At 46.8% G+C, this 11,329-nt stretch overlaps 1 protein-coding gene across 1 annotated transcript; it reads right to left on the reverse strand.

The window, feature by feature from the left end:
- Positions 1 to 5,940: 5,940 nt before the first annotated feature.
- On the reverse strand, positions 5,941 to 10,369 carry DPEP3 (dipeptidase 3). The gene is made up of 10 exons (XM_014827620.3): positions 9,903 to 10,369; positions 9,462 to 9,588; positions 8,819 to 8,948; positions 8,588 to 8,729; positions 8,279 to 8,348; positions 7,995 to 8,171; positions 7,604 to 7,688; positions 7,004 to 7,079; positions 6,381 to 6,516; positions 5,941 to 6,286 (listed from the first exon to the last, which is right to left on the reverse strand). The coding sequence occupies exons 1-10, from the start codon at positions 10,202 to 10,204 to the stop codon at positions 6,053 to 6,055; spliced, it is 1,479 nt and encodes a 492-aa protein (XP_014683106.3). The 5' UTR covers positions 10,205 to 10,369; the 3' UTR covers positions 5,941 to 6,052.
- Positions 10,370 to 11,329: the final 960 nt, after the last annotated feature.

The following is an 11,329-nucleotide window of genomic DNA, read 5'->3' on the forward strand; positions in this document are numbered from 1 at the left end:
AGGATACAACTTTCCCCATACCATTGACTGACCAAGTAGCCTGTAACATCAGGGTACTCACAGGCAAAAATAACCTCCCAAGCAAAAAGAAAAAGACCTTTGAGGAGCACAGACATTTCAAAAGAAAGCATCTATCAGGAAAACTATTAGAACATATGGATCAAAAATTCAAAATTAGCCAACTAAACATATTACAAAAGATAAGAGAGAACATTAGCAATATGAAATAAGAAAATATAAAAAAGAATAAGCAGAAATATAAAGTGTCAAAAATATAATTGTTCCAGTGATCTATTGCTACATAACAAATTGCCCCAAAATATAGTGGCTTACAACAACAGTCAACAAAAACATTTATTTGCTTACACATCTGCAAGTTGAGTAAAGCTTGTCTCGACTCCACATGGCATCAGTTGGGGCTGGAGGATCTACTTCTAAGACGACTCGCTCATGTTACTAACAAGTTGTTACTGGCTATAGGCTAAGAGCTGAGTGGGGCCGTGGACCAGGGCATTGGGTCCTCTGCATGTGTGGACCTCTCCATGGGCTGCTTGGCTTCCTCATGGTGTAGTGGCTGCAGTCCATGAATAAGCATCCCAAGAAGCAGGGAGTAGAAGCTGACAGTTTCTTAAGGCCTCGGCCTAGAAACTGGCACAACATCACTTCTGCCACATTTTACTAGTCAAGCAGTTACAAAGCCCAGATTCAAGAGCAGGTAGGGAGGCATAGAAGCCATCTCCGGATGGGAGAAGTATCAAATAAATACAGGACCATGTATTAAAATTACCACAATATTTGAAACAAAGAACACAATAGGTGATCTAATAGCAGAAAGTTATAACTGAGAATGAGTTAATAAATTAGAAAGACCAAATTAAGGATTCCTCCCAAGAGAAGAAAGAAAAAACAAAGAAATAAAAAGTAGAAAAGAGATATGGAGGATAGAAATAGAAGTTCTAATATCTGCACAATGGGAATCCCAGAAAAAGACTAAAATAAAAGTGGAGGAAAAGTACAACAGGAATGAAAACGTTATGCTCAATGTAAGAAGCCAGGCACAAGAGGTCACATGTTGTTTGATTCCATTTGTAAGAAATATCCAGAATAAGTAAATCTGTAGAGACAGAAAGCAGATTGGTGGTTAGGGGGAACAAAGAGGATGGGGAGTGACTGCTTAATGGGTGTAGGGTTTCCTTTTAGAATGATTAAAATGTTTTGGAACTAGATAGAGGTGGTGGTTGCAAATATCATGGATGTACTAAATGCCGCTGAGTTATTCACTTTATTTATTTTTTTAAGATTTTATTTTTCCTTCTTCTCCCCAGGACATAGTTGTATATTTTGGTTGTGGGTCCTTCTTGTTGTGGCATGTGGGACGCCACCTCAGCATGGCTTGATGATCAGCGTTAGGTCCATGCCCAGGATCTGAACCAGTGAAACCCTGGGCCACCAAAGCAGAGCACGCAAACTTAACCACTCAGCCACGGGGCCGACCCCTGAACTATTCACTTTAAAATGGTTAATTTTGTAGTATGTGAATTTCACTTTAATAAAAAGAACTTGCTGGAACTATAGGGAGAAACTGATAAATACACCATCACAATGGAAGATGTCAACACAACTGTCGTGGTTACAAATAGGTCAAGAAGAAAACAGCAAAGATGTAAAAGATTTTAATAATACAATTAATGAACTTGACCGAATGGACATACATATAGTTCTACATCCAACAATTGGAAAATTCCATATTTTTATCAAGTATACTTGGAACATTTACAAAACTGATTATTGGTTGTTTTCTGTTTCCAACCATGACGGCATAACGGGCCAAATATACCTTTCTGTGGAAAAAAAATAGACCTCTTGACAAAATGTAGGACAATGATTTGCAGACATTAGACAATAGGTGGTACAGGACTGTGATCCCAGATGAAAGGGAAATAAATGAAGTGAGCCCTGTATTGCACTAGCTTATTGCCTAGAGATAATTTCCAGGCCACAATGTGGGAGTGGGAGGAAGAATGGAGAATCTAAACGGAACCCAACGGTCTTGCTGAATTGAGGAGAAAAAAATATCAGTATTTGGGAAAGCCAAAGCAGCTAGAATTTGCAGGACAGAACATGATAGAGGAGGAAGCTGCACAAAGAGAGAGGTCCTGAGATCTGGAGAGGGTCCCCTTGAGTTGGCCAGAGGATTGATACCTACATACATAAGAGGAAGCTACTCAAGACTGGAGAAAGAACCACTGGAAAGAAGTAGGCTAAACAATTCCTGGAGCTCACATAGTTTATGTTCCCAGTAGCTAAAGTGAAAGACCTTTTAATATATGGGACATTAGCTAGAATCCTCAGAAGGGCATTGCCTTAGCAGTCAGGCTAGATTAGCCCTAGACAAAATAACAATTGTCCTGACAAAGCATTGAGGTCACCTTGTAGAAGCGAGATAACACTCTCCCCAAAATTTGGTTCAGATGTCAAGGCTGATAAGGCTACACACACTCCAAGAGGGTAGAGAAACATTAAAAGAAAAAATGTAGTAAACAAAAACCAGTGAACTCTACAATTTAAATCGGTGTACTGTATGGTATGAATTATATCTCAATAAAACTGTTTAAAAACAAACAAAAAACCCATTATGTAATTAACCAAATAATTCTAATATTTAGAGAATGGTAGGAGGAGAAGAGGAGAATAAGAGAACTAAAAATCCTCATTTTTCAAATTACTAAGTCAATAAATAATATCTAAAATTTATGACTAAAGAGCTGGCAGTTAGATATATTATTTAGAAATATGGAAGAAAATACCAGTAAATACTAACAGTTAAAAGTGTTGAAAGTGGTGGCTGGGAGAACAGAACTGGAGATTGGGGAGTGTTGGGAGGGGTCGGGGAAGGGCTGTTTATACTATGTGACAATTCAACGTATTATCACAAAGTAAACATCTAAATAATCACCCCCCAAGTCAAGGTACAGATTTTGCCAGGACCCCAGAAGCTCCTTCATGCCTCCTCCAATTGCCACAGTATGTCTCCCCACCAAATGCAGGCACTTTTTCTTAGGTCTTTTTTTAAAAATTTGAGATATAGGGGCCAGCCCAGTGGCGCACTGGTTAAGTGCGCACATTCCACTTTGGCAGCCCGGGGTTCGCCGGTTCGGATCCCGGGTGCGGACATGGCATTGCTTGGCAAGCCATGCTGTGGTAGGTGTCCCACATATAAAGTAAAGGAAGATGGTCACGGATATTATCTCAGAGCCAGGCTTCCTCAGCAAAAAAGAGGAGGATTGATAGCAGATGTTAGCTCAGGGCTAATCTTCCTCAAAAAAAAAATTGAGATATAATTGATATATATTAACATTGTATGACACAGGCACTTTTCAGATAATGACCTAAATTTGATGACAATCACTTTCTTGTTTTCCTGTATAAAGACATGACCTGAGTGTGTATCCCTGAACATTAAGTTTAGCCTTTTCTGTTATTTTTAAAAACTTTTTATTGAAGAAAAATATTGATACAGGAAAGTCCACATACCATAAGTGTATATAGCATGCTAAATGTTCACAAAATGAACACATTGATGTAACCAGCACCCAGGTCAAGATACAGCACTTTACCAGCAACACAGAAGCCCTTCCTCATGCCCCTCTTCCAGTCAGTACCTCTCCCAAGGATAACCCTAAGCTGACTTTAACCCTAAACTGACTTTCACAGCATAGATCAGTTTTGCCTGTTTGTGTGTGTGTGTGTGTGTGTGTGTGTTTGAGGAAGACTGGTCCTGAGCTAACATCCGTGCCCATATTCCTCTACTTTATATGTGGGACGCCTACCACAGCATGGCTTGCCAAGAGGTGCCATGTCTGTACCCAGGATCTGAACTGGCGAACCCTGGGCCGCTGAAGTGGAACATGCACACTTAACTGCTGCACCACTTGGCTGGCCCCTGTTTTTGTACTTTTTTATAAATGGAAAAATATGATACGTATTATTTTGTGCCTGGCTTTTTTTTTTGTGATGTTTTTACAAGTTGTTATGTGTAACTGTAATTTGTTCTTTTTCATTGCCATGTACTATTCCATGGAGTTAATATAGCATAATGGATTTCTTTACTGTTGGTTATCTTCAGCTTGGAATTATTAAAAATAGTGCCTCTCTGAACATACTTGTTCATGTCTTTTGGTGCACATGCGTGCAGGCATTTCTGCTGGGTCTTTAGGGAAACTGCTAAGTCCTTGGATATACATGTCTTCAACTTTAGTGAATAATGTCAAACAGTTTTTGAAAGTAGTTTTTATCAGTTTACACTATCACCACCGTGGTGTGAGAATGCCTGCTCTTCCACATCCTCGCTAATACTCGGTATAGTTCATCTGCTGAATTTCAGATATCTTCATTATGAGTTTATTTTGCCTTTCCTTCGTGTGTAATAAGGTCAACTACCTTTTCATATTCTTATTGGCCATTTGGATATCCTTTCTTGTAAGGTTCCTATTTAAATGTCTTGCCCATTTTTATATTGGATTGTCTGTCTCTAGATACAAGCCTTTTTTCAATTATACATGTTGAAAATCCCCACCCCCCAACCATGGCTTGCTTTTTCACTCTTTTTAATTGTATTTTGTGGTAAACATAAGCTATTAATTTTAGTGTAATCCAATTTATCCACCTTTTCCTTTGTCATCAATGCTTTTTATGTTCAGTGTTTCTATGCTGATGTAACAAATATATTTTCTTACACTACCTTCTATGAGTTTTATTCTTTTGCCGTTTGCATTTGGATCAATAACATATTCAAATTAATTTTATTTTGAATCTTGTATTCCCTATGGTGTGAGCTAGGGGTCAATATTCTTTTTTATTTTTTCCCAAATGGATATCCAGTTGCCCCAGTTTGTCCTTATGGGTTCATCCTCATTGTCCTCCACCTCACATCTAGCTTCCTAAATTCTGGCCCACTTACCTGTACCAACACCAGAGACACAGGTAACAAAGAGCCTTGCATAGATTTTTCCTTTGGCTCCTACATATGTATAAGGTCTAATCCCTATAATAAATCTCTTATTTTATATCATTCATAGTAGATTTACTTATCGGATCAAACACTGACTGGTATGATACTCTTAAAGTGGGAAGACTCACTCTACCAAATATCAAGACTTGTTTTAAAGTTGCTATAATTAAGACACTGTGGTATTGATACTACAATAAACAAATGGTCCAAATAAATGGAACAGAATTCGAAAATAGACCCACACATATATGGACACGATTTATAACAAAGGTGGCACTGTAGTCCCTCTTTCTCCCAATTTCAAGTTCCCATGGAAGGAACTTAGATCTGGCTCTAGCACACCCTTGTGGATTGGGAGACGAAAGTGGCCAAAGATGGAGGGTCTGTCGTAAGCCAAGAAGATGGCACTACTTTCCTTTTTATTCAAGTTCTTTTTTTCTCTTTCAGACTTTATTTTTCCCCCTCCATTAAAAAATCAATTTAACAAAATATCAGAAAACCTTATCTGAAAAATCCAAAATCTTTACAAACTTTCTTTCTCGATATTTCCAAAGTTACTATTTATTCTATAAGTGATATCAGCTTCTCAAAAAAACAAATTTATTTCACTTAGCATAATACCCTCAATGTTACCTCAATTAAAAAAAATTTTTTTTAACCTTTCAGAGAGAGACTGGGAAGGCACCCACCATCATACTCCATGATGGGATAGACACTGAATTGGATTCCTTTGTGTTCTTCTGTGGGCTCAGGCTTTTAGCATAAGAATATGGTGATGTGCCTCTGCCCTTCTGGAGAGAAACAAAGCTGGAGGCCAATGGGAACCACTCACCTTAAGCAAATAGGGCTAGACCACAAGACCCCTCACCAACCAAGAGCCCACTGGAGCCCACTCCCTCTGTGAAGAAGGAAGGACACTCACACCTGGCTCCATGCTCAAAATGTTTATTCTCAGCATATGCTTGTTCCAGGAAGACTAGGAGGGTGACTTTGTGAGACTTTGCCACAGTGATCTCTGGAGGACTGGCCGGGTCACCAGACTCACAGAGTGAGGACTGAGAAGGTGGCAGCAACCGTGAGGCCTAGAAGGAGCTGTGGGGAGGCTTTCAAGGGTCTCTGGAGAACCTGATTGGTTGGCCTCTTGGTCATCTCCTTGTGTGTGGTTAGGTGTTCACTCTGAGGCTGAGATAGGAGGTGGGAGTGGCAGGACCTGTCCACCTGCCTGTCTGGAAACTCATCTTCCACAGGACTCTGCCCACTGTTTTCCTCTTTCACCTGGGGATGAGATTCAGCCATCAGTGGCTCCCACAGAGCCCCCCTCACCTGCTCAAATGACTGAACCATCCTTCTACCCAGCCCAGCATAATACCTGTTCCACCTGTCTGAAGACCCGCAGCAGATTTCCACGAAGGACACCCTGGAGCTCTTCCTCACTCCATCCACGCCTCAGCAACTCCTCTATCAGTACCGGGTATGTGGACACATCCTCCAGCCCCTGAGGGAAGCTGTGTAGCCAGCCTACTGTGAGACTTCAGCCCTGATCCTAGTCTAAGGCCCACTTCCCATGAGCCCCAACCACATATGGCAAATTGAAGGCCATGTTCTTCAGGCTACTGAATGCAACTTTGGAAGACTGGGCTTCTGCAGCATCTACCTGCTGAGCAGATGATCAGCCCACAACAGATCTGCTGGGCTGGGAGTGGAGCATGTGCTGGGCAGATGAGCTTTGCCCTGGGGAAGGGGATTACTTAACGAGTATGATGACATGGAGTGGGAGTGGGACCACTGGGCCACAGGAGGGACAGGGAAAGTCCAGGATACAGGCCCTGGGAGTGGGGAAATGTCATGTGGGCTGGAAGACCAGAGCCTGTAGTCTAGGCCTAAAGGATGGGAGAACCACAGGATAAGGAACTGTGACTAAAGGATTGCACACCCCCCCCCCCCCGCCCCCGCCACTGTACTTGACAAGACAAACACCAGGGCAATACTCACCGGCCAGACCCATCATAATTTCCACCAATCCCGATGAACTCTGATCCAATGACTGCCCTGATGTGGTCAAAATGATCTAGGAGGTGGGGATTAATGACAACTCTAGACTGGAGTTAGATCCTGGGACCAGCCCAGGTCTGGGGAAGCTCAGCCCTGGCCCCAATTCTCCTGCTCACAGCACTCCAGGCCATGGTAGGTGACTCCACAGAGTTCCTAGCCATTCATGAGTTCTGAAGTGGCCACAGGCTGGACACTGGACCTAGAGTAGACTTCAGAGCCACCCCTTTGGACCTTTTCCTGCCCAGGAGCCACACTGCCTCCGGGTTCCTTGAAAGCCTGCTGGGGAATATGCCTGTCCTGTCCAGAAATGTGGGAGCAAAAGTGAGACTCAGAGGCAGAGGCAGTTGCCTCCCTCAAACCCATTAGCATTGAATGTGGTCCCAGATCTGGGTGGCAATGGAGACCTGTGGTTGCTCCCCTGGGTTGTTGGGAGGTCTGCCCATTGCCCAACAGGTATGCTGGACCGCTGGAGCTGTCCTGAGGGCCCCAGGGGCCCCAGGCCCAACCTAGAACCACACAAGGAGTCGAAGTGGGGCTCACCTGCCACGGTGGACACGTTAGCAAACAGATTGCACTGCAGCACCCCCATGGACAGTGTCACCATCACAATGCCACCATTCTTTTTCTACAGGGATAAACAAATGGACACTCAGCTTGGCCCTTCTGGCCTGAGGGCCTGCCTCCTGTGTCCTGGGGGTCCTGGTAGGACAGTGCTCAGTCCTGGTTTCAGGGGTTGGAAGAGGCTTTATGTCTCTGGGTTTGTGGGTTCCTAGGTGGAACTGATTTGGCCTTGAGCTTCAGAGATAGGGAGGGTTACTCAGCCTTAGATCCAAGGTTGAGTGAGGTCTGGGCTAGTAACTTTGTACAGGAGCAAGGATCTTTGTATGAAGCACGCAAAGCCCTGGGTTTGATGGCTGGGGTGGCCACTCACCAGAAGTTGCAGGATGTCATCGGGAACATTCAGCAAAGTGTCACACACAGCTCTGGCAGCCGAGTGGGAGAAGATAACAGGAGCCCTTGACACCTTCAGGGCTTGTCGCACCAAGGTGTCTGACCCATAGGACAAGTCCACCATCATGCCCAAGCGGTTCATTTCCCCTACCACCTTCTGCAGGGACAGTTTTGGGGGTTTTTTTTTGGCAGGGTGTCAGGGACACGTGTGTGCGCATATCTATAGGGAATGGGCAGGGTAGGGGATGGAACAGGAGTCCTCACCTCACCAAAGCTTGTCAACCCGCTGACGTTGGTGTAGACGTGGTATTTAAACTTGGTGGAGCTCTCTGCCCTGCAGGATGGCCACGGGAGGGCAATCTAGCGGGCCATACCTTGGCCATCAGAGCCTGGGTGCTCTCAGTCCCTCTGTCCATCCAGACTACCTCCACTGGGCCCAGGTCAGCTGCTCTCTAGGAGTGTGAGACCTACTGGGAGTCCAGCCTCCCTCTCTGGACCCCTCTGTCCTCACCTCTCTGGCAGTTTCCCCACCATGCCATCTAGCATTCCACCCTGGCCAGGTGCTATGCTCACCAGGGTGTGCTGCAGGTGTGGGTGAGCGTCAGGTAGCGCACTCCCAGCAGATAGAAACTGCGCAGCACAGAGAGGCTGCTGTCCAGTGAATGACCGCCCTCCACGCCAATGAGGCAAGCCAGCTTTTGAGTGCTACTCAGACCTAGAAGAGGGTAGATAATCAAGTGGTCAGAGCCTAGGGCCAGAACTACCAGAGTGAGTCCCTGACTATCCCCCCATTCACCAGCCCACCTTTGGTTGAGGTCACAAGCTCCAGTTCAGAGTAGGAGGCACACATGCGATGAATGAGGTCAATCTGTTCGAGAGTGAGGCGCAGGGCATCCTGGCCCTGGGTCTGGCATGGAACGTAGGCTGTCCAGAACTAGAGGTAAACCCAGGGTCCAGAATGAGATCAGGGTGGTCTCCAATGCCCTTGACCTGCCACTCCTCCTCAGCCCCCAAGGTACTCATTTATGTCACTAGCCCCAGGTGAGGCACAGCAAGACCCCATGACTTGGGGTCATTGGGGTATCTTGATGACTATTAAGCTTGGGCCAGCAGCCAATCTGTGGACTCATGACAGGTCATCCCCTGCTGTTTGTCCATGTGCTGCTATATGAATGCCCCAAGGCCAGTCCACCATGTTCTTTGTGGTTCAAGCAGCCCCCACACTCACCAGGGATCTTCTGGTTACTTTGTGTGTGTCTCCACAGAACCTGGGCACCCATGTGGCTGGCCTGTCTTGGCCTCCAACACCCCACGCTCCAGCAGCCACAGGATGGCACATTTTATGTCCTGTGATACCTAGTCACCCAGAGGCCTGCCTACCCAGGTTTCTGTGGCCCCAACATTTCTCAGCAGCCATGCTGTGGCACCCTGTGTGTCCCTGTGGTACCTGAGCACCCACGACGCCATCCTTAAGCTTGTCCAGGCTGGTCTGGCTGCGACTGAAATTACGCAGGTTAACATCTTGTAGCCTGTTCTGGAAGAGCTGTTTCAGGAGCAGGGGCAGGTGGTTGTGGCTGGGGGTGTCAAGACAAGGTTAGAGTGGGTACACAGCCTCCAGGTCAGGCAGGACATGTCAACATGCCTGGGCCTGTCCTGTCCCACCCCACCTCCCCTCATCACACAGACAGTATGGTGACCTCCTGAGGCACAGCTTTGAGGGGTGGGGTCCACCAGGAATGGGGTAATGGGAGGAAGGGGCCTATGGAGGAGAGAGTGCATCAAGGGGTGATATGAGGGTGTCTCCTCACTAGCCCTGCACACTCAGGACCCCCTTCCCTACCTACGGCTGAGTTCGGCCCCCACCGACCCCCACACCGCACCTACGTACCCATCCACCAGCGGGAAGTCCTGCATCAGGGCACACGCGCGCTCCCACAGACTCGGGGCGCTGGGAGTGCCTGGCGTGGTCCGGGCGCTGGGGGAGCCTGGTGTGGTTGGGGCGCTAGGGGAGTCCAGCGCTGTCGGGGCACTAGGGGCTCCCGGCGCTGTCGGGGCGTTGGGAGCGCCCGGCGTGGTCTGAGCGCGGGTTACCCGCCAGGGCAGCAGGGGCACCAGGGGGAGCAGGAGCAGCAGACGCAGCAGAGGCCGCTGGCCGAGCGCGCGGGGACCCTCGAGGCCCTCTGGCCGCATGCTTCACAGGGCTGGGCAACCGGCTAGAGGGGTCAATCTCGAGGGCCTGAGAGGGGCGGGCAAGGGGCAGAGTGGGACGATGGGGTCCCGACAGTCGATTTAGGTGACCTAGAGGCGCAGCCTCGTGAGGCAGCTGGAGGCAGGACGCTGCGACAGACCAGCAGGGATCCGCAACGCCGCGGCGCAGCACGGCCGCCAGGAGGCGACACAGCCCTCCCGGCCCCCAACAGGAGGGCGCCCCAGTGTGCTGAGCCGGCCTCCGCGGGAAGCGCTAGCGACGCATCACCGGCTCCCTCTGTCCCTGCTCCTAGCCCTGCACCTACCGCTCCTCCGGGCTCCGTAGACCGACAGACAGCCTGGGGAAGGAGGGCACTGGGGGAACTGGGAGGGACCCAGAAAGCTGCTGCTGCTTCTTTTTTTTCTCCCCAAATCCCCCCAGTATATAGTGGTATATTTTTTTTACTTGTGGGTCCTTCTAGTTGTGTAGGAAGCTTTTTAATCTCACGCCTAGCCAGACAGGTCGCAGGTCCATGTGGGGTTTTACTTACAGGGATGTGCCCCGCCTTCCAACTGGTCAAATGTTCCATGAAATTCTAAGCCCCGACTCAGAAGAGTGAATTAGATCTTAGTGTATGTTTTGACTGACAGAAAAAAGATTCTTTCTCTATTTTTTAAGAAAAATGAAATTTAAAGGGCTGCCCCGTGGCCGAGTGGTTAAGTTCGTGTGCTCGGCTTCCAGAGCCCAGAGTTTCACCAGTTTGGATCCTGAGCACAGACCTGGCACGGCTGATCAAGCCATGCTGAGGTGGCGTCCCACCAGCACAACAAGAAGGACCTACAACTACAATATACAACTATGTAGTGGGGGGTTTTGGGGAGAAGAAGAAGAAGAAAAAGAAGATTAGCAACAGATGTTGGCTCAGGTGCCAATCTTTAAAAAAAATAAAATGAAATTTAAGAAAAATATTTATGGGAGACTATTTTATTTTAGCATCTAGTATTGAAATTTCCTTCTGTACATATGTTGATATACCCACAAAAAAAAAGACTACAGGGATATACATACTAACATTAGTTAATAGTAGCCATCTTGGGAAGGGGGTTACCTGCTACCTGGTCAATGTC

This window comes from Equus asinus, chromosome 28 (assembly GCF_041296235.1).
Source record: "Equus asinus isolate D_3611 breed Donkey chromosome 28, EquAss-T2T_v2, whole genome shotgun sequence".
Classification (NCBI taxonomy): domain Eukaryota; kingdom Metazoa; phylum Chordata; class Mammalia; order Perissodactyla; family Equidae; genus Equus; species Equus asinus.